The 24222-nt window shown below is 42.4% G+C and overlaps 2 protein-coding genes across 2 annotated transcripts in view; both read left to right on the plus strand.

The window, feature by feature from the left end:
- Positions 1-803: 803 nt before the first annotated feature.
- Positions 804-3954, plus strand: LOC115112649 (probable vesicular acetylcholine transporter-B). The gene has a single exon (XM_029639677.2). The coding sequence runs from the start codon at positions 1465-1467 to the stop codon at positions 3058-3060; it is 1596 nt and encodes a 531-aa protein (XP_029495537.2). The 5' UTR covers positions 804-1464; the 3' UTR covers positions 3061-3954.
- Positions 3955-5085: 1131 nt separating this feature from the next.
- The window catches only part of LOC115112945 (choline O-acetyltransferase-like), a 29977-nt gene continuing 10840 nt past the window's right edge, over positions 5086-24222 (plus strand). Inside the window, exons 1-6 of the mRNA XM_029640032.2 lie at positions 5086-5267; positions 5636-5750; positions 8068-8259; positions 10985-11103; positions 19149-19202; positions 19836-20013. Coding sequence (XP_029495892.2) covers positions 5703-5750; positions 8068-8259; positions 10985-11103; positions 19149-19202; positions 19836-20013 — 591 coding nt within the window. The 5' untranslated portion in view covers positions 5086-5267; positions 5636-5702. The remainder of the gene's footprint in view (positions 5268-5635; positions 5751-8067; positions 8260-10984; positions 11104-19148; positions 19203-19835; positions 20014-24222) is intronic.

A 24222-nucleotide genomic window follows, 5' to 3' on the forward strand; every position in this document is an offset into this window, starting at 1 on the left:
ATTGGGAACTGTTTTAGACAAGGGACACCAGGTGGGTGCAATTAATTATCAGGTAGAACAGAAAACCAGCAGGCTCTGAACCTCGTAGGGTCGCAGTTGAATAATCCTGGTATAGAGTATAGCGATAGTATAGCATGTAGTAGTTTTAGTGACCACTAGATAGCACCAGTGTCTTGTATATAGTCAACCTCTTCAGGAGTACTTAGTTACTATGCAAGCTCAATGCTCTATGGCAGAGAAAAATACTTGCTTGCTTTATGTGCATGTAACACTGGGATTCCTGACCTGGCGTGGGATCAGAGATCGTTTTACCTGATAATTCTAACACTTCCGGGAATGTTTCAAATAATTTCGATTTTAGGTGAGAGTCAACAGAAGCCCATGCAACTAGTGTAGGCTAGTCATTTAAATTGGGTGCGTTTTAGATTATACTTAATATTAATTTGACAAAGGCTGTGTAGAGAAATACGGTATGGTCCTGATATGATCATTGTACATTGGCCTGTCTGACTGTGCACTGGGCAGGAGCTGTCCCCTCCGCTGTGGTGCTGAGTATAAGAACGTTCGGGATGGCGCGAATCCGGGTGCCATAGCCACGATCATCCCAGAGTAACACGCAAGAGCAGCGACATGATTAGGGAATTGTAAAGAAACAGTGATAAATTAAAACTCCAATAATAGGCTAATAACTTGGGCCAATACATCTGGAATGTCAATCAGTGTACCTTGCTGGGAGGGTTTTCCCGCGATCGTGTAGGTTTAGAGACGTCATGATGATGCTCACTCTTATTGGTTAAGGGACTGCCATGTTCTGAATTAGCATAAAGGACGCAACTGGAAAAGGATCCACTTGGGGGTAAGCTGGTGATGCGTCACAGCCCTTGGTAAAAGAGAGAGAGAAAAAATAACTCAAAATATCGACAATCCTGCGAATCAATGCGTGCCAATGGCAACGAAACCATTCGTGATCTCAAAACGGAACACAAACGTGCTACAGGTGATTCGAGGCATGAGCATTGGAATCGAAGATATCCGGGGTCCCAAGTTCCATAAACAACTTATACAAACGTTCCATAGAAACTTGACATGGAGTATTCGCGGTTGAAGTCCTACACCGTGTAGAGAAGAGCACAATATTTCACCGCATCACTTCTCGAGACCATGAAACAGCACCGAATGTGAGCGCGAGGGAGTGAAACAAGAACAAGTTTAGGCTGAGAAATCCACCAACCGCCGAAGAAGCCAGCAGCCTCACGCGCTGTCAGCAAATCACAAGGAGAAAAGTTCTAAGCCTGCTGCGCCTTTGTCTTTCGCATTGCGTAAGTGAACTAAAAAACAGCTACATAAATGTACAGGGACAGTATTATCTGTCTTGCTGAGATATCAGAATAGCAGCAGAGAGCAGAGGAAAATAAAACAACAACTGCTGTTTTGTATTGACAACAACAATAATAGCAGATCATCATGGATACAGGGGGGTCCTCCGGGCTGGCCAAATCAGCCGCTGTAAAACTGTCCGAGATGGGAGAAAGAACGAAACAGTTTGGCAACGCAATGAAAGCCCCGGACCATCAAAGACGGATCATTTTAGTGATCGTCTGCGTGGCTCTTCTTCTAGACAATATGCTCTATATGGTTATAGTCCCGATTATTCCCGACTACCTTGCTGATTTAGAGCTTGAGCAAGCAGAGCACGTCCACGTAGTTATACATCCTAATTCTTCAATCAACAGCACAATGAGCTCAGCCCAAGCTAAAAGCAACAGGGACAATTTAGACGTCCAAATAGGAGTACTTTTTGCGTCGAAGGCTATCTTGCAGCTCTTGGTGAACCCTTTGTCAGGAACTTTCATAGACCGCGTTGGATACGACATTCCACTCCTGATAGGACTAACCGTCATGTTCTTTTCCACATGTATATTTGCTTTCGCTGAGAACTACGCGACACTGTTTTTTGCTCGTAGTTTGCAAGGTCTGGGCTCAGCTTTCGCCGACACCTCAGGAATTGCCATGATAGCAGATAAATACACCGAAGAATCGGAGAGAAGTAAAGCCCTTGGTATCGCCCTGGCGTTCATCTCTTTCGGTAGCCTGGTAGCACCTCCCTTCGGGGGTATCCTGTACGAATTTGCCGGTAAACGAGTACCGTTTATCGTTCTCGCCGTTGTTTGCCTTATAGACGGGATTCTGCTCTTGACCGTGATCAAGCCGTTCTCGAACAGGACTAGAGACAATATGCCGGTGGGTACCCCCATCTACAAACTAATGGTTGACCCCTACATAGCTGTCGTGGCAGGTGCCCTAACAGTGTGCAATATCCCCCTGGCCTTTCTGGAGCCCACCATAGCCAACTGGATGGAGAGCACCATGCATTCAACTAAGTGGGAAATGGGATTATGTTGGCTGCCTGCTTTCTTCCCACATGTTCTGGGTGTCTACATGACCGTCAAACTGGCTTCTAAGTACCCCAACCTGCAGTGGTTCTATGGAGCCTTGGGCATGGTCATTATCGGGGCCAGCTCATGCACCGTCCCAGCATGCAAAACATTCGGCCAGTTAATCGCCCCGTTATGCGGCATATGTTTCGGCATTGCTCTCGTGGACACTGCCCTGTTGCCAACACTTGCCTTTCTGGTCGACGTGCGTCATGTGTCCGTGTACGGCAGCGTCTACGCTTTAGCTGACATCTCCTATTCTGTCGCGTATGCCATGGGTCCTATCGTGGCGGGGAATATAGTGCACAACTATGGGTTTGTCCAACTCAACCTGGGCATGGGCCTCGTCAATGTCCTGTACGCACCGGCGCTTCTGCTGCTCCGTAATGTGTGCCAAATGAAGCCGTCCTACTCCGAGAGAGATAACCTGTTGGTGGACGATGATGAACCCGAGGGTCTGTATGATACCATGAAGATGGAGGAGCGGAAAGGCAAGAAGAAGGGTTATAGTTCGGCAGGGAACTGCTTGCCTGTGGTGGTGGTGGATGAGAATGGAGGGTTTGACCCGTTTAGAGCACAAACACGTGCCTCTTCAGAGGAATCCTTTGGTCCAGAGTACAGTTAGAATACTCAGAGTACAGCTAGAATACTCAGAGTACAGCTAGAATACTGTATCGCAACATAGAACTACACCTAGAATGGAGTACAACTTAGAACGTCCCCGAATACACTGAGAGTTCGAGAGTTAGGACTTATGGACCTGCCAAAAGAGGGTAGACAATCACTTCACTCTGTAATATACTCATGTGCAATATAGAAATACCCAATCACCCAATCATACTTGTGTGACCCGTTTCAGAAGGTTATTTCATTTCATCGTAATTGAACAAGTCTTCTCTGTATGTATTGTTTCTTATGGTCGTCTAAATGGAGTACTATTGTGAGAGGTCTATCAAATACAGTTGACTATGTGTGCATTACTACTGCAGAGTATTGTAAAAAAGTAAATAGATAAATGTATGTACAAGATTATATTGATATTATAAATACACGTCCAACTGCCAACGCATCAACTAGCCTTTTGTGCAAAAAACAACAACTCCTTTTTAGTACTGGTAACCATTGATTTTCTTTCTTAATTTCGTTGACATATTGACTATAATTTGTATTTAGCTTTTGTTTTGTTTTGTTTTCCTTTTCCATATCTAATATCGAAACGTTGCCTAATTGTGACCTCTGTATTTTTGTAATTTCTTTTTGTGATGTTTTTGTTTTTCTTCGTGAAATGTAGTGTATTATAAACAAATGCGTGTTGTACATATGTGGATATTTACATAGTAAATGATTCAATTGTATTTGGGCCTATGCATATTTGAGTGTGTGCGTGATGTATGCGTGTATGTTGAAACGGTGTATTGTCAAAACGTAATGAAGTGATTATCCGTCATAACTCATTAACAACTTCCTAAATTGAGCACATATATGTTAATATATCGATAATAGTTATAATAAAATTGTATTTAAATATAACGTGTTTTGTGTGTGTCATAATTATTTATAGTGAGATTATAAAATCATCTTTAAATCATACTTGTTGTTCAGTTCTGAATCAAACGAATAGCGTTTGATTAGGTGCGTAATGGTCGCTAGCTAGCAATGTTACCAAATCAACTGGTGGATAGGAATCCTTAATTTTGTCTGTCCTACACCCAATCCATATGTTGAAGAGAATAGACAAGACGATGAAGTTAATACACAAGCCCCCTTCGGATCCTGGTTGAATCAACAGTTTAGTTACAGACATTAGTTAACAATCTCTATTACAAACATAACAATTTCTGTGCGTAATTTTGATTTAGGTGTAAACGCTTTGTAGTCAGAGATTGGAGAGAAAATTACAGTTACAGGGGTGGATTGTTATTCGACCCATACTGTAAAGATAACGAATAGTTTGCCCTTTTGAAATACGGGTATTATGATATATATGATACTTCAACCAACTGATCGTTTCACTGTGGGGTTTATAGATTACATCATTCATCAAAAACTTTACGCACGAGAAACAGAGAGAGAGAGAGTGCGTGTTTTATGGGTGTGTGAGTGAGAGGGGCAGAGAGAGAGAGAGAGAGCGAGAGAGAGAAATGCGAACCGTATTCTTATTATTTAAGAATGATTTAGTTCCTGTAACGTCATGTAAACGTCTACTTGGTGGTGCGTAAAGTCATGGTGCAACTAGCTTGCGCTCAGCGCTGTCCGTGGTTCTGAAAGTTGACACGCGCTGTGAAAGCTCGCAGCAGACGCCCCACAAGGAGAACGGTTCTAACGATATTGTTCTCTCCACAACCAAGTGTAGGTTGTCAAGCTATTCGTTGATGTTCAGCTCTCAAACTCAGAAAAAGCCCCTTCTTTCCCCCGACACACTCTAAATTCAACAATAAAGTCATACGGGCTAACCCGGATTGTAGCTACTAAAATCTCAAGATCATTTTCATACTTTGTCAGAGGTGGGCAGGGGAAGCAAGCCAAGCTGTCAAATAATATGTTCCACGAATAGATTTCGATGGGAGGAGTTTGCTGCTTGCGGGGTAGGTAGAGACAGACAAACACCTAGAGCATCTTTACTAAGCAAGCGCGCTTTAAAAGTAAAAGCCTTGCAATCGGTGTGAGATAGGAGTGAATATCATGAAGCGTGAGACAGAATGGGGAACGATCATTCGTTCGCGTCAAAGGATTTAGTTATGTTAGTTCTATGCACGTACGCGGGACAATATTTAATCTTGTTGCAAACCTTTTTGACCTCTTGAGGAGTGAAGGAAGACATCAATTTCTAAGGTAAGCGGAAATCTTTTCTCTTATCCTCATTATTCACAAATATGCCTAGTTCAGTAAGTTAACAGGTGCACGATGTGCTTAGTTTGGATGACTTGGAAGGAGACAGCTCCTCTATTAATATTTATGGATAGATTGTGATTGTGGTTATGTATCTATAATCTATCTATGCTGAATACAATAATACATTATATTTAACACTAATGCATACCATATCAAAACCTGGTGATAAGATTTTGCTTTATAATTACATTTATAATACGATTTATAATACGAACTCGACAGTGACAGTTATAACGTAGCAATCCTATTTTAAAGTAATCAATTTTTTCCTTTGTTTTGAATTATTTGGATGTACCGGCTTCATGCAGAAGGCTGAACTTCAACCAACTCTTGTGAGTTTGAATTCCTCCTGACCGATCCTGGCTGGATAACAACATGCCTATCCTGGAGAGAGAGCCGCCGAAAGGCCGAAGGGAAAGCTATGTATGAAAGTCTTAGGTTATATATATATCGATATACTAATATTCTTTATGCACTAAATCGATACTTTCAAATTGTTTAAAACACTGAGGGTAATGAATTGTTTAATAAGGATTGTGTCTGGCTGTAACTTGCTATCAACTATTTCTAAAACAAATCTTTGCTTTATCTATACGGGCATATTATGAAAATGTAGGCTTTATCGGACAACATTATAAGGTGAATTGTAATAAGTCTATGTTATTCAGGTCGTCGCAGAAGTGAGTAACAATAACTGAATCGATAGTCATTTATTGGTGGATAATTAGCATAATCTAAAATCTGCTTGCTTTACTTGTTTCACTCAGTTTACATTGTTGCTGTTTTATCACAATGTTGCTTGTGACTGACAAAATACCATTGCTGAGACACTATTTTAGGGAATTCGTTTCTTACCTTGACATGTACCACAGTCCTTTTTGTAACCTTAATTGTTTTCCAAAGTATGCACTTATTGATACAAATTGGCTTCTTACTTGTTCTATTTCTTAACAAATTGTCATGAGAAGTGATTTTCACAAGTGTCTTGCAGAACTAACGCATTGATTAACAATAGAAAAAGTATGCAGCAACAAGCTTGAAAGCTATTCCAAGTGTAACAGGTACAGGCGCTGCCTATGGGGCTGAAAATAACATGGATGCTGAAACGCTGTGTCCTTGTACCGACCGCTAGGGGCAGAAACTAGAGAACTGGAAGGCTTTTATTACACTGGTAAATTAAAATACACTCAGATTTGATGTAATGCAAATGTATGATCCAACACAGAGCTTTGGAAGCCGTGATACTTGCGCCCAAATAATTGTTCTCTGTCTAAACTTTTATAATGTAAAAGCCAATTTATCGAGGCTTTTATTGTTGTTGGAAGATATACACATTCTGCGAATTGTAAAGAATACAGAGAAGTAATCCGGGAAGTCAAACGTCTCAACAATTCACGTTTCTGTTGCCAGAGCACTTTAGCTATATGCTACTAGAATTTACACAGCACCATTGGTTTAGGTTACGGCGAATATGAACGAAGCACAAGCCCGTGGTGTGACACTTCAATTGCCCACTGGGGATCAATTAATTAAACAAAATTTAATTCAGAACGATACGATTCTAATGGATCTCGCCCAAGAGTGGCCATTCGCTTGGGGCTAATTCTAAGGTAAAATATCACCTACATATCCATTCAATCATACCTATTTCACATTTGATTTACACACTAAAAATAAGGGTTCCTCAAAGGTCTTTGGGAAGGGTGATGGTTCTATGTGGAACCATAATAACCCAAATAATCCCTTCGAGCCCTTCAATGGTTATTTGCAGTTCAGATAAGGGTTCTTTCCTCTTTTAGTGATGATTAACATGTAGGGCAGTTGGTTCATTAGAATATGTTGGGGCGTGGTTTGCGCACAGCTCTTTTTGTGCAACCGTGAGTGAGAGTGTCATTCCAGTTTATTTAATATGTTGTGTTGTATTATAATATATCACTTATGCATATGGCCAGTGATTGTATCTTGTTAAAGACTCACATATGGCCTTGTGTCAATTGAGAACGGTTGACTAAATGCTGGCACACTTTATTCAACCAATCAATAAAAACAGTAATAATGTCTTGCGGAAGTTTAACAATGCATTATGGCAATTAAACCCTAATTAAAAACCCTGTATTGTTCTTCAAAGAACATTTCAGATTGAAAACATTATTTATAGAACCATTCTCCATAAATGTTCTATATAGCACCAAAAAGGGTTTCACTATGGTTACAAGCCATATTAACCCTTATTTGGCACTATATAGAACCCTTTTATTTTAGTGTGTAGTTAACCCATTCTCACAAGTTACACTGGCCAGAATGACAGAACTGATTCAAACATATCAGGCCAAATTGGGACAAATAATTAGTCAACACTCAACACACTTACTCCCACTCCATATACAGCACTTTCCATTAGCATTTTATTCAATATAAAATAACCATAGCTGTTTCGATCAAAAGGAGCGTTTTCGTATCCCACAGGGCGCTGTAAAATTAATTCTCGACTTGGCTTCAAGCAGTTCGAATGAATAATTCACTCAGGTTCTAAGAATACAAGCTTTAAAGAGAAACTTCATGAAGAAAATTAGGTATTTTAATGTTCAGACGAATGAATACATGCCTACAGGCAGGAAAACAGCTTCCTTATAATGATGAACACATTTTGTCCTTTTGGGTGCAGCATCATTGAGTCAATATTTATCCCAATCCAACCATTACAGAGGGTGTGATTGATTGATTGATCTCACAATGTTAGGTCCTGCCCAAGGTGCCTGTCCCACCCCTGAAACAGACTCTGGACATGTACCTGAGCTGTATGAAACACCTGGTGAAGGAGGAACAATATCAGAAGACTAAAGCCATCGTGGTGAAGTTTGGAGAGCCAGGCGGCACTGGAGAGCTGCTGCAGAAGAAACTACTGGAGAGGAGTGACAAGACATACAACTGGGTAAACTCCCTCCCTCCCTCCCTCCCTCCCTCCCTCCCTCAGACAAGCACTGTGTCCCAAATGGCACCCTATTGCTTATATAGTGCAAGGGCTCTGGTCAAAGGTAGTGTGCACTATAGGGAATAAGGTGTCATTTGAGAGGTAGACAAGACCCTCTAGTAAATGTAAACATGACACCTTATACATTCTGTTAGCCACTGTGGGAGTGTGATCCTTGTTAGGTTTCTATTGTTTTGAAACAGAAGTCAGATTTGGTGTGGGATGGGATGCCAGTTTACCTTTTAGTTCCCATATGTGTGAAGCATGCAAAGTAGTATACCCTTCTACACTCCTTGAAAAAATGGTGCTATCTATAATCTTTTTTGTTGCAATTAGAACCCTTTTAGTTCCAGGTAGAACCCTTTTGGTTCCAGGTGGAACCCTTTTGGGTTCCATGTTCAGTGCCTTCAGAAAGTAGTTACACCCCTTGACTTTTTCCATATTTTGTTATGTTACAGGCTGAATTTAAAATGGATTACATTTAGATTTAATGTCACGAACCTATACCCAATACCCCATAATGTCCAAGTTGAATGATGTTTTTCCAAATGTTTCCAAATGAATTAAAAAATAAAATTCTGAAATGTCTTAGATCAATAAGTATTTAACCCCTTTGTTATTGCAAGACTAAATACTTTCAGGAGTAAAAATGTGCTTAACAAGTCACAGAAGAAGTTGCAGGACAATAATAGTGTTTAACATAATTTTTTAATGACTACCTCATCTCTGTACCCCAGATATACAATTATCTGTAATGTCCCTCAGTCGAGCAGTGAATTTAAAACATAGATTCAATCACAAAGACCAGGAAGCTTTTCCAATGCTTCACAGAGATGAGTAAAACAAATTAAAAAATAAGCAGACATTGAATATCCCTTTGAGCATGGTGAAGTTATTAATTACACTTTGGATGGTGTATCAATACAGCCAGTCACTATAAAGATAAAGGTGTCCTTCCTAACTCAGTTGCCGAAGAGGAAGGAAACCTCTCAGGGATTTTACCATGAGGCCAATGGTGACTTTAAAACAGTTACAGAGTTTAATGGCTGTGATAAGAGAAAACTGAGGATGGATCAACAACATTGTAGATACTCCACAATACTAACCTAATTGACAGAGTGAAAAGAAGGAAGGCTGTACAGAATAAAATATTCCAAAATATGCATCCTGTTTGCAACAAGGCATGAAAGTAATACTGAATTTTTGTCCTGAATACAAAGTGTTATGTTTGGGGCAAATCCAATACAACACATTACTGAGTACCACTCTCAAGCAAAGTGGTGGCTGCATCATGTAATGGGTATGTTTGTAATCCTTATGGACTGGGGAGTTTTTTCAGGATAAAAAAAAATACTGACTGGAGCTAAGCAAAGGCAAAATCTTATAGGAAAACCTGGTTCAGTCTGCTTTCCACCAGACACTGGGAGACTTTTTTCTAAGAGTGTACAGTATACTTCGACATCACTTCAGGTTGAAACATTGTAGAGCACAAGTAGAAGTAAACACGACCTAAAGGTGTGATATATCAGGAGTGTGTCGATAACGGAAAGCTAAACAATCTCCTTTGATAACCCATTGGAGACCTGTCCATAAAGACTGTAGAGTCTCCACACTGTGATTGAAGACACTATCAACTTCATAAATGGCCCAATACACTTGGACCATCAATAACAGCTGGCAACGGAAGGAGGAAAGAACTAAAGCTGTGGCCATAGATCTATCAGATCTGCCACTTGGTGTCTGCAGGACCGATCCATCACTGGCCACTTAGATGATCAGTCAGTCCTGAATTAAAGTAGCTTTCTGATATCTATCAAACTCCCACTCCTCCGCCACAGCCTCTCTCCTCCTCGAGTTCTTTTGTCCTCTCTTTCTCTTTGTTCTCTATCAAACTCCCACTCCTCCTGCTGCAGCCTCTCTCCTTCTCTCCTCCTGTAGTCTTTTTGTCCTCTCTTTCTCTCTGTTCTCTATCAAACTCCCACTCCTCCTGCTGCAGCCTCTCACCTCCTCTACTCCTGTAGTCTTTTTGTCCTCTCTTTCTCTCTGTTCTCTATCAAACTCCCACTCCTCCTGCTGCAGCCTCTCTCCTTCTCTCCTCCTGTAGTCTTTTTGTCCTCTCTTTCTCTCTGTTCTCTATCAAACTCCCACTCCTCCTGCTGCAGCCTCTCACCTCCTCTACTCCTGTAGTCTTTTTGTCCTCTCTTTCTCTCTGTTCTCTATCAAACTCCCACTCCTGCTGCTGCAGCCTCTCACCTCCTCTACTCCTGTAGTCTTTTTGTCCTCTCTTTCTCTTTGTTCTCTATCAAACTCCCACTCCTGCTGCTGCAGCCTCTCACCTCCTCTCCTCCTGTAGTCTTTTTGTCCTCTCTTTCTCTCTGATATCTTTCAAACTCCCACTCCTGCTGCTGCAGCCTCTCACCTCCTCTACTCCCCTCCATCTTGCTATGATATCCAGTGCACTCATGATATTGATGGCTTCTCACACTGATGCCCATGAGATTCCCTTCTAAGAATACGTTTTCAGTATTGTGTTTAAAGCCAGTTCAACAAAGCCACAGTTTAAAAACCTGCAGGAGCAGCTTTTGGCACCTTGTCAACATGGATGGACAAAGTGGAGGCCTTGTGCCTGTGTTCTCTCTCTCTCCCTCTCTCTCTCTCTCGCCATCTCTATCTCTCGCTCTCTCAGGTTTATGACTACTGGCTAGAAGATATGTATTTGAATCAGAGATTGGCCCTACCAGTCAACTCCAATCCTGCCATGGTCTTCCCAAAACAAAACTTTAAAGATCGCAAAGACTCACTCAGGTATGTGAAAGACTCACTTCCTCAGTGTGAATAAGATTAGTGCTGTTTGACTGACAACCAGTTTAATCATACTTGACAACAGGGAGTCATGTACAGTACATACTGTAGCAATCTCGGCACCCAAACCAAATCAGCTACTCTGACGAGAGACTATGTACATTGAGATGATTTTGACTGTTTGAACTAGGTACTTACTTATTTAGATAGTTAATTATTTATTTATTTATTGCATTTTCTCATCCTGAATCCCTCCACAACTTAGAAGCTGTCCAACTATATAATGGTAAATACAATATACGGAGTACAATATTGTATTATACTGCAATATACAATGGTGCTGGTGCAATGCAATACATGGCTACTATGCTTCCTGTCCTGTACTGTAAACCACATTTGGTGAGAGATTTCTAACAATGTTTTCAGCAGGCTTAAACCAAACCAGATTCACAACTATGTTTTCTGCAGGCATGAACCAAACCAGATTTACAACTATGTTTTCAGCAGGCATTAACCAAACCAGATTTACAACTATGTTTTCAGCAGGCATAAACCAAACCAAATTTACAACTATGTTTTCAGCAGGCATAAACCAAACCAGATTTACAACTATGTTTTCAGCAGGCATTAACCAAACCAGATTTACAACAATGTTTTCAGCAGGCATAAACCAAACCAGATTTACAACAATGTTTTCAGCAGGCATTAACCAAACCAGATTTACAACAATGTTTTCAGCAGGCATTAACCAAACCACATTTACAACTATGTTTTCAGCAGGCATTAACCAAACCAGATTTACAACAATGTTTTCAGCAGGCATAAACCAAACCAAATTTACAACTATGTTTTCAGCAGGCATTAACCAAACCAGATTGACAACAATGTTTTCAGCAGGCATTAACCAAACCAGATTTACAACTATGTTTTCAGCAGGCATAAACCAAACCAGATTTACAACAATGTTTTCAGCAGGCATAAACCAAACCAGATTTACAAGTATGTTTTCAGCAGGCATTAACCAAACCAGATTTACAACAATGTTTTCAGCAGGCATAAACCAAAACAGATTTACAAGTATGTTTTCAGCAGGCATAAACCAAACCAGATTTACAACTATGTTTTCAGCAGGCATTAACCAAACCAGATTTACAACAATGTTTTCAGCAGGCATAAACCAAACCAGATTTACAACAATGTTTTCAGCAGGCATTAACCAAACCAGATTTACAAGTATGTTTTCAGCAGGCATTAACCAAACCAGATTTACAACTATGTTTTCAGCAGGCATTAACCAAACCAGATTTACAACTATGTTTTCAGCAGGCATTAACCAAACCAGATTTACAACAATGTTTTCAGCAGGCATAAACCAAACCAGATTTACAACAATGTTTTCAGCAGGCATAAACCAAACCAGATTCACAACAATGTTTTCAAGCAGGCATAAACCAAACCAGATTTACAACAATGTTTTCAGCAGGCATTAACCAAACCAGATTTACAACTATGTTTTCAGCAGGCATTAACCAAACCAGATTTACAACTATGTTTTCAGCAGGCATTAACCAAACCAGATTTACAACAATGTTTTCAGCAGGCATAAACCAAACCAGATTTACAACAATGTTTTCAGCAGGCATAAACCAAACCAGATTCACAACAATGTTTTCAAGCAGGCATAAACCAAACCAGATTTACAACAATGTTTTCAGCAGGCATTAACCAAACCAGATTTACAACTATGTTTTCAGCAGGCATTAACCAAACCAGATTTACAACTAAGTTTTCAGCAGGCATTAACCAAACCAGATTTACAACTATGTTTTCAGCAGGCATTAACCAAACCAGATTTACAACATTGTTTTCAACAGGCATAAACCAAACCAGATTTACAAGTATGTTTTCAGCAGGCATTAACCAAACCAGATTTACAACTATGTTTTCAGCAGGCATTAACCAAACCAGATTTACAACTATGTTTTCAGCAGGCATAAACCAAACCAGATTTACAACAATGTTTTCAGCAGGCATAAACCAAACCAGATTTACAAGTATGTTTTCAGCAGGCATTAACCAAACCAGATTTACAACAATGTTTTCAGCAGGCATAAACCAAAACAGATTTACAAGTATGTTTTCAGCAGGCATAAACCAAACCAGATTTACAACAATGTTTTCAGCAGGCATTAACCAAACCAGATTTACAACAATGTTTTCAGCAGGCATAAACCAAACCAGATTTACAAGTATGTTTTCAGCAGGCATTAAGCAAACCAGATTTACAACAATGTTTTCAGCAGGCATAAACCAAAACAGATTTACAAGTATGTTTTCAGCAGGCATTAACCAAACCAGATTTACAACAATGTTTTCAGCAGGCATTAACCAAACCAGATTTACAACAATGTTTTCAGCAGGCATAAACCAAACCAGATTTACAAGTATGTTTTCAGCAGGCATTAACCAAACCAGATTTACAACAATGTTTTCAGCAGGCATTAACCAAACCAGATTTACAACAATGTTTTCAGCAGGCATAAACCAAACCAGATTCACAACAATGTTTTCAGCAGGCATAAACCAAACCAGATTTACAACAATGTTTTCAGCAGGCATTAACCAAACCAGATTTACAACTATGTTTTCAGCAGGCATTAACCAAACCAGATTTACAACTATGTTTTCAGCAGGCATTAACCAAACCAGATTTACAACTATGTTTTCAGCAGGCATAAACCAAACCAGATTTACAACTATGTTTTCAGCAGGCATTAACCAAACCAGATTTACAACTATGTTTTCAGCAGGATTAACCAAACCAGATTTACAACAATGTTTTTAGCAGGCATAAACCAAACCAGATTTACAACAATGTTTTCAACAGGCATAAACCAAACCAGATTTACAACTATGTTTTCAGCAGGCATAAACCAAACCAGATTTACAACTATGTTTTCAGCAGGCATTAACCAAACCAGATTTACAACTATGTTTTCAGCAGGCATAAACCAAACCAGATTTACAACTATGTTTTCAGCAGGCATTAACCAAACCAGATTTACAACTTTGTTTTCAGCAGTCATTAACCAAACCAGATTTACAACTATGTTTTCAGCAGGCATTAACCAAACCAGATTTACAACAATGTTTTCAGCAGGCATAAACCAAACCAGATTTACAAGTATGTTTTCAGCAGGCATACACCAAACCAGATTTACAACAATCATTACATTACATTTAAGTCATTTAACAGACGCTCTTATCCAGAGCGACTTACAAATTGGTGCTTTCACCTTATGACATCCAGTGGAGCAGCCACTTTACAATAGTGCATCTAAATCTTTTAAGGGGGGTGAGAAGGATTACTTTATCCTATCCTAGGTATTCCTTAAAGAGGTGGGGTTTCAGGTGTCTCCGGAAGGTGGTGATTGACTCCGCCAGCCTGGCGTCGTGAGGGAGTTTGTTCCACCATTGGGGGGCCAGAGCAGCGAACAGTTTTGACTGGGCTGAGCGGGAACTGTACTTCCTCAGTGGTAGGGAGGCGAGCAGGCCAGAGGTGGATGAACGCAGTGCCCTTGTTTGGGTGTAGGGCCTGATCAGAGCCTGGAGGTACTGAGGTGCCGTTCCCCTCACAGCTCCGTAGGCAAGCACCATGGTCTTGTAGCGGATGCGAGCTTCAACTGGAAGCCAGTGGAGAGAGCGGAGGAGCGGGGTGACGTGAGAGAACTTGGGAAGGTTGAACACCAGACGGGCTGCGGCGTTCTGGATGAGTTGTAGGGGTTTAATGGCACAGGCAGGGAGCCCAGCCAACAGCGAGTTGCAATAATCCAGACGGGAGATGACAAGTGCCTGGATTAGGACCTGCGCCGCTTCCTGTGTGAGGCAGGGTCGTACTCTGCGGATGTTGTAGAGCATGAACCTACAGGAACGGGCCACCGCCTTGATGTTAGTTGAGAACGACAGGGTGTTGTCCAGGATCACGCCAAGGTTCTTAGCGCTCTGGGAAGAGGACACGATGGAGTTGTCAACCGTGATGGCGAGATCATGGAACGGGCAGTCCTTCCCCGGGAGGAAGAGCAGCTCCGTCTTGCCGAGGTTCAGCTTGAGGTGGTGATCCGTCATCCACACTGATATGTCTGCCAGACATGCAGAGATGCGATTCGCCACCTGGTCATCAGAGGGGGGAAAGGAGAAGATTAATTGTGTGTCGTCTGCATAGCAATGATAGGAGAGACCATGTGAGGTTATGACAGAGCCAAGTGACTTGGTGTATAGCGAGAATAGGAGAGGGCCTAGAACAGAGCCCTGGGGGACACCAGTGGTGAGAGCGCGTGGTGAGGAGACAGATTCTCGCCACGCCACCTGGTAGGAGCGACCTGTCAGGTAGGACGCAATCCAAGCATGGGCCGCGCCGGGAGATGCCCAACTCGGAGAGGGTGGAGAGGAGGATCTGATGGTTCACAGTATCGAAGGCAGCCGATAGGTCTAGAAGGATGAGAGCAGAGGAGAGAGAGTTAGCTTTAGCAGTGCGGAGTGCCTCCGTGATACAGAGAAGAGCAGTCTCAGTTGAATGACTAGTCTTGAAACCTGACTGATTTGGATCAAGAAGGTCATTCTGAGAGAGATAGCGGGAGAGCTGGCCAAGGACGGCACGTTCAAGAGTTTTGGAGAGAAAAGAAAGAAGGGATACTGGTCTGTAGTTGTTGACATCGGAGGGATCGAGTGTAGGTTTTTTCAGAAGGGGTGCAACTCTCGCTCTCTTGAAGACGGGAGGGACGTAGCCAGCGGTCAGGGATGAGTTGATGAGCGAGGTGAGGTAAGGGAGAAGGTCACCGGAAATGGTCTGGAGAAGAGAGGAGGGGATAGGGTCAAGCGGGCAGGTTGTTGGGCGGCCGGCCGTCACAAGACGCGAGATGTCATCTGGAGAGAGAGGGGAGAAAGAGGTCACAGAACAGGGTAGGGCAGTGTGAGCAGAACCAGCGGTGTCGTTTGACTTAGCAAACGAGGATCGGATGTCGTCGACCTTCTTTTCAAAATTGTTGACGAAGTCATCTGCAGAGAGGGAGGAGGGGGGGGAGGGGGAGGAGGATTCAGGAGGGAGGAGAAGGTGGCAAAGAGCTTCCTAGGGTTAGAGGCAGATGCTTGGAATTTAGAGTGGTAGAAAGTGGCTTTAGCAGCAGAGACAGAGGAGGAAAATGTAGAGAGGAGGGAGTGAAAGGATGCCAGGTCCGCAGGGAGGCGAGTTTTCCTCCATTTCCGCTCAGCAGGCATTAACCAAACCAGATTTACAACTATGTTTTCAGCAGGCATAAACCAAACCAGATTTACAACTATGTTTTCAGCAGGCATTAACCAAACCAAATTTACAACAATGTTTTCAGCAGGCATAAACCAAACCAGATTCACAACAATGTTTTCAGCAGGCATAAACCAAACCAGATTTACAACAATGTTTTCAGCAGGCATAAACCAAACCAGATTTACAAGTATGTTTTCAGCAGGCATACACCAAACCAGATTTACAAGTATGTTTTCAGCAGGCATTAACCAAACCAGATTTACAACAATGTTTTCAGCAGGCATAAACCAAACCAGATTTACAAGTATGTTTTCAGCAGGCATTAACCAAACCAGATTTACAACTATGTTTTCAGCAGGCATTAACCAAACCAGATTTACAACTATGTTTTCAGCAGGCATTAACCAAACCAGATTTACAACTATGTTTTCAGCAGGCATTAACCAAACCAGATTTACAACTATGTTTTCAGCAGGCATTAACCAAACCAGATTTACAACATTGTTTTCAGCAGGCATAAACCAAACCAGATTTACAACAATGTTTTCAGCAGGCATAAACCAAACCAGATTTACAACAATGTTTTCAGCAGGCATAAACCAAACCAGATTTACAACTATGTTTTCAGCAGGCATTAACCAAACCAGATTTACAACTATGTTTTCAGCAGGCATTAACCAAACCAGATTTACAACTATGTTTTCAGCAGGCATTAACCAAACCAGATTTACAACTATGTTTTCAGCAGGCATAAACCAAACCAGATTTACAACATTGTTTTCAACAGGCATAAACCAAACCAGATTTACAAGTATGTTTTCAGCAGGCATTAACCAAACCAGATTTACAAGTATGTTTTCAGCAGGCATAAACCAAACCAGATTTACAAGCTGCAGTACGTGGAGAGTATCAGTAGCCAGTCTGCATCATCTCTTCTCTACATCTCTGCTGCTTATTAAATGAGCTGTGGTCTGCCAGCCTGACAGACAACACACAAACACACACACACAAACACACAATTACACGCACACACACACACACACACACACACACACACACACACACACACACACACACACACACACACACACACACACACACACACACACACACACACACACACACACACACACACACACAAACACAAGCACACACATACACACACACGCAAGACCATCCAGATACAGACTATGTACTGTTAGTCAACATTAGCTTTTGTCAGCTCACAGTGAGCTAAGTGAAAACTAGCAGGACCTCCAGAACAGCCTGCTAATAGACCGACAGAGACTCTTATTAGATTAGGAGTGAAAGATCTAAGCAGTCCGCTGAGACTGGTGGCCTGCTTAGCTGGCTGCCCTCCTCCTCTCCATCCTCAGCCTCCATACAGGGGTGTGGTGGTGAATGTGTGGTTGGGGGGTGTAATAAGTATCTGTGTGTGTATGTTTGTGTGTGTGTGGTGTAGCCCACTTTGTATATTGATCTGGGGTTTGAACACATAAACACTGAGACAAATGACAGAAAACACCAGGGCTGACGTGGCGCTGTGTTTTGCTCCTTATCTAGATACACACACACACGCACACACACGCACACACATACACACATACACACGAAAACACACATGCACGCACGAAAACACACACACGCACGCACGCACGCAAACACACACACGCACGCAAGCAAAAATACACACACACACACACACACACGCACGCACGCACACAAACACACGTGCACACACACGCGCACACACAGCATAGCCCTATAATCTAGTAGAAATGTAATTATAGCTCTCCAATGAGAAAAGGGGGGAGTGGGTTGTGGTGTGTCTTGCGTGCATTTGAAGCATCGTGAGCAGATGGAGATGTTAAAGTAACAGCCTGGAACTGTTTGTCAATCAGTATATGTGGATATTTAAATTAGGGATATGGATGAATAAAATATCCACATACAGAACAATTATATAGTTACAATTCAGTAATACATATTTTAATTATTTATTTAACCAGGCAAGTCAGTTAAGATCAAATTCTTATTTACAATCAAGGCCTAGGAACAGTGGGTTAACTGCCTTGTTCAGGGACAGAACGACAGATTTTTACCTTGTCAGTTCAGGGATTCGATTCAGCAACCTTTCGGTTACTGGCCCAACGCTCTAACCACTATACTGTATATATATGGAGAAAAGTGTGAGAAGAAGAAGAGTGTATTATAGTGTATAGTGTGGAGTATATTGTAGGGTATAGTGTACAGTATAGTGTAGAGTATATTGTAGAGTATATGGTAGAGTATAGTGTAGTGTATAGTGTAGAGTATATTGTAGTGTATATGGTAGAGTATAGTGTAGAGTATTTTGTAGAGTATTTTGTAGAGTATATGGTAGAGTATAACGTGAAGTATATGGTAGAGTATATGGCAGAGTCCAGTGTACAGTATATAGTAGAGTATATTGCAGAGTATAGTGTATAGTGCAGAGTATAGTGTAGAGTATATTGTCGAGTATATCGCTGAGTATATCGTAGAGTTTAGTGTAGAGAATAGTGTAGAGTATATTGCAGAGTATATTGTATAGTATAGTGTAGAGTATATTATTGTATGTTGTAAATTGTATAAGAAGGGTATATTTGAATAATGGATGCCAGTAATTTAATGAATCTACTGTTACATGAACACTTTGTATTGTGCCAGTCTTATTGATGTTGTGTGCGGTGTGCTGAATCAGTCTTTCTATTCTCTATCTTCTCAGATTTGCTGCTCACCTCATCACAGGAGTTCTGGAGTACAAGGAACGTATTGACACGTGAGTGCCCTTAAATACAGTTTGTCCACTCTAGTCTATTCTATACCGTAGAAGGTGAGAATGAAGATAATCTATATTCTACAATATAAAGGGGAAAAATAACACTTTTATTTATAAAAACAATATACAGACAATCTAGAACAGGGGTATTCACCTCTTATCTTACGAGGTCCAGAGCCTGCTGGTTTTCTGCTCTACCTGATAACTAATTGCACACACCTGGTGTCCCTTGTCTAAATCAGTCCCTGATTAGAAGAGAACAATTAAAAAATGCAGTGGGACTGGCTTCGAGGTTCAGAGTTGAGTTTGAAGGATCTAGAATGTAAGTGGATAAAACGGTCCTGTAGAGCAGCTGAGGTTGTCTGAAGTCCCATGCCTCTGTGTCTCTGTGTGTTTCCTGGGCCTGCTGCCTGACAGGTGGGCGTTGCCTGTGTACTATTTATCATAAACATAAATAACAAATAGAAACAGAGTACACAGACCTCATCTAGAAAATAAAACAAACAAATATGTATTTATTTATACAGAAACAGAGTACACATACCATGTAGAATATAAATGTCCTCTCCAGAGCAGCTGAGGGTTGTCTGAGTCTCTGTGTCTGTGTGTCTCCTGGGCCTTGGGGTCTGACAGGCGGGTGTTGCCTGTGGACTTTGCTCGGGGCCAGCTGGCAGGGACCCCTCTGTGTATGAAGCAGTATTACCGTCTCTTCAACACATACCGTCTGCCCGGCCACAAGAGGGACACCCTCGTCATCCACAAGCCTGGGTCGACTGAGCAGGAGCACATCATCGTGGCATGCAAGAACCAGGTCAGAGAGAGACTAAGGGCTCGATTCAATCCATAGCGGTGTGATTGAAATGTAAAGATAATTTCCGATTGAGCCGACGTATGCAGTGTTTACCGTGAATGCAGTCTCAGCGAACGCGGGAACAATGCCTTTAAATTTATTTTATGCTGTAGCGAAGGTCTTTAGCGCTACGGATTGAATTGAGCCTTAAGATTGCGTATCAAATGGCAGCCTTTTCCTATCCTTATGGGCCCTGGTCAAAAGTAGTGCATTATGACCTCCCGGGTGGAGCAGTGGTCTCGGGCACTGCATTGCAGTGCTTCCTGTGCCACCAGAGACTCTAGGTACGCGCCCAGGCTCTGTTGCAGCCGGCCGCGACCGGGAGGTCCATGAGGCAACACACAATTGGCCTAATTTTGTCGGTCATCCTCCCGTTAGGGAGGGTTTGGCCGGTAGGTCATCCTCCCGTTAGGGAGGGTTTGTCTCATCTGCACCAGCGATTCCTGTGGCAGGCCGGGTGCTGTGAGCGCTAACCTCCGACGCAGTGAGTGTTTCCTCAACACATTGTTACGGAGGATGCATGCCTTTCGACCTTCGTCTCTCCCGAGCCCTTACAGGAGTTGTAGCGATGAGTCAAGATAGTAACTACTAACAATTGGATACCACAAAATTGGGGAGAAAAGGGGGTAAAATAAATACATTTTAAAAAAGTAGTGCATTATATCAAATCTAATTGTACAATTTTCTTCGTAAACAACAGGTATGGACTAACAGTGAAATGCGGGCCCTTCCCAATAATGCAGATAGAAAGAAAATATTTAGTCAGAACAGAGAATATTGTTTCTCATGATCTGAGAGTCTTTAGGTGTCTTTTGGAAAACTCCATGCGGCTGTCATGTGCCTTTTACTGAGGAGTGAGTGGCTTCCGTCTGCCCACTCTACCATAAAGTCATGATTGGTGGAATTCTGCAGAGATGGTTGTCCTTCTGGAATGTTCTCCCATCTCCACAGAGGAACTCTAGAGCTCTGTAGGAGTGACCATCGGGTCCTTGGTCACCTCCCTGGCCAAGGCCCTTCTCCCCTGATTGCTCAGTTTGGCCGGGTGGCCAGCTCTAGGAAGAGTCATTGGTGGTTCCAAATTTCTTCCATTTAAGAATGTTGGAGGCCACCATTGATTTGATTTGATTTTGATTTGATCTCAAGGATTATCAATGGAAACAGGATGCACCTTAGCTCAATTTTAAGTCTCATAGCAAAGGGTCTGAATACTTATGTAAATAAGGTAAATAAGGTATTTTATATTTGCAGAAGTTGCAGAAGGGTCAGAATACTTTCCGAAGCCAATGTATATTATTTATGTCATTGTTCAAAGTTCATAAAGGTAAAACGTCAGAAACATCAACATAAACAATAAACAATGCGAAGACCGTTAAAGTAACCATGACTATTAGGGTGGGAAGCCAAGAGTTATCTTTTACAATGAATCTCACTCCCGCCACATGAAAAGGCTAAAAGGGAGGTCAAGGAAAAGAGTCTTTCCGTACCTAGTGATGGTTCCAGGAACTATCAATCAGTGGTACATATTAAGAAGCCATCCCTGTGGAGAAATGGAATATTAAATTAAATTACTGATTGAATCTGCCATTTTGCCAGAGAGCCACCTTGAGTCACAAGGACAATTGATCAGGTTGCGTCCCAAATGCCCCCCTACTCCCTATGCAGTGCAATACTTTTGACCAGGACCCATAGGACTTTAATTAGCCAACTGCCATATGGACCGATGTACAGCAGGAATTTAGTTAGCCTGCTACCGTATGGACCGATGTACAACAGGACTTTAGTTAGCCTGCTACCGTATGGACCGATGTACAGCAGGACTTTAGTTAGCCAGCTACCGTATGGACCGATGTACAGCAGAACTTTAGTTAGCCGTCTACCGTATGGACCGATGTACAGCAGAACTTTAGTTAGCCGTCTACCGTATGGACCGATGTACAGCAGAACTTTAGTTAGCCGTCTACCGTATGGACCGATGTACAGCAGGACTTTAGTTAGCCTGCTACCGTATGGACCGATGTACAGCAGGACTTTAGTTAGCCTGCTACCGTATGGACCGATGTACAGCAGAACTTTAGTTAGCCTGCTATCGTATGGACCGATGTACAGCAGGACTTTAGTTAGCCTGCTACCGTATGGACCGATGTACAGCAGAACTTTAGTTAGCCTGCTATCGTATGGACTGATGTACAGCAGAACTTTAGTTAGTCTGCTACCGTATGGACCGATGTACAGCAGAACTTTAGTTAGCCTGCTACCGTATGGACCGATGTACAGCAGGACTTTAGTTAGCCTGCTACCGTATGGACCGATGTACAGCAGAACTTTAGTTAGCCAGCTACCGTATGGACCGATGTACAGCAGAACTTTAGTTAGCCTGCTACCGTATGGACCGATGTACAGCAGGACTTTAGTTAGCCTGCTACCATATGGACCGATGTACAGCAGAACTTTAGTTAGCCTGCTATCGTATGGACCGATGTACAACAGGACTTTAGTTAGCCAACTGCCATATGGACCGATGTACAGCAGGAATTTAGTTAGCCTGCTACCGTATGGACCGATGTACAACAGGACTTTAGTTAGCCGTCTACCGTATGGACCGATGTACAGCAGAACTTTAGTTAGCCGTCTACCGTATGGACCGATGTACAGCAGAACTTTAGTTAGCCGTCTACCGTATGGACCGATGTACAGCAGAACTTTAGTTAGCCGTCTACCGTATGGACCGATGTACAGCAGAACTTTAGTTAGCCGTCTACCGTATGGACCGATGTACAGCAGAACTTTAGTTAGCCTGCTACCGTATGGACCGATGTACAGCAGGACTTTAGTTAGCCTGCTACCGTATGGACCGATGTACAGCAGGACTTTAGTTAGCCTGCTATCGTATGGACTGATGTACAGCAGAACTTTAGTTAGCCGTCTACCGTATGGACCGATGTACAGCAGGACTTTAGTTAGCCTGCTACCGTATGGACCGATGTACAGCAGGACTTTAGTTAGTCTGCTACCGTATGGACCGATGTACAGCAGGACTTTAGTTAGCCTGCTACCGTATGGACCGATGTACAGCAGGACTTTAGTTAGCCTGCTACCGTATGGACCGATGTACAGCAGAACTTTAGTTAGCCAGCTACCGTATGGACCGATGTACAGCAGAACTTTAGTTAGCCTGCTACCGTATGGACCGATGTACAGCAGGACTTTAGTTAGCCTGCTACCATATAGACCGATGTACAGCAGAACTTTAGTTAGCCTGCTACCGTATGGACCGATGTACAGCAGAACTTTAGTTAGCCTGCTACCATATGGACCGATGTACAGCAGAACTTTAGTTAGCCTGCTATCGTATGGACCGATGTACAGCAGGACTTTAGTTAGCCAGCTACCGTATGGACCGATGTACAGCAGAACTTTAGTTAGCCTGCTATCGTATGGACCGATGTACAGCAGGACTTTAGTTAGCCAGCTACCATATGGACCGATGTACAGCAGAACTTTAGTTAGCCTGCTATCGTATGGACCGATGTACAGCAGAACTTTAGTTAGCCGTCTACCGTATGGACCGATGTACAGCAGGACTTTAGTTAGCCAGCTACCATATGGACCGATGTACAGCAGAACTTTAGTTAGCCGTCTACCGTATGGACCGATGTACAGCAGGACTTTAGTTAGCCAGCTACCATATGGACCGATGTACAGCAGGACTTTACTTATTCTGCTACCGTATGGACCGATGTACAGCAGGACTTTAGTTAGCCAGCTACCATATGGACCGGTGTACAGCAGAACTTTAGTTAGCCGTCTACCGTATGGACCGATGTACAGCAGGACTTTAGTTAGCCAGCTACCATATGGACCGATGTACAGCAGAACTTTAGTTAGCCTGCTACCGTATGGACCGATGTACAGCAGGACTTTAGTTAGCCTGCTACCGTATGGACCGATGTACAGCAGAACTTTAGTTAGCCTGCTACCGTATGGACCGATGTACAGCAGAACTTTAGTTAGCCGTCTATCGTATTGACCGATGTACAGCAGGACTTTAGTTAGCCTGCTACCGTATGGACCGATGTACAGCAGGACTTTAGTTAGCCTGCTACCGTATGGACCGATGTACAGCAGAACTTTAGTTAGCCTGCTACCGTATGGACCGATGTACAGCAGAAC

The sequence above is a fragment of the Oncorhynchus nerka genome, linkage group LG28, assembly GCF_034236695.1.
Source record: "Oncorhynchus nerka isolate Pitt River linkage group LG28, Oner_Uvic_2.0, whole genome shotgun sequence".
Taxonomy (NCBI): Eukaryota; Metazoa; Chordata; class Actinopteri; order Salmoniformes; family Salmonidae; genus Oncorhynchus; species Oncorhynchus nerka.

Coding starts and splice junctions, on each gene's coding strand:
- LOC115112649 (XM_029639677.2), top strand. CDS start 1,465: ATGGATACAGGGGGGTCCTCCGGGCTGGCCAAATCAGCCGCTGTAAAA.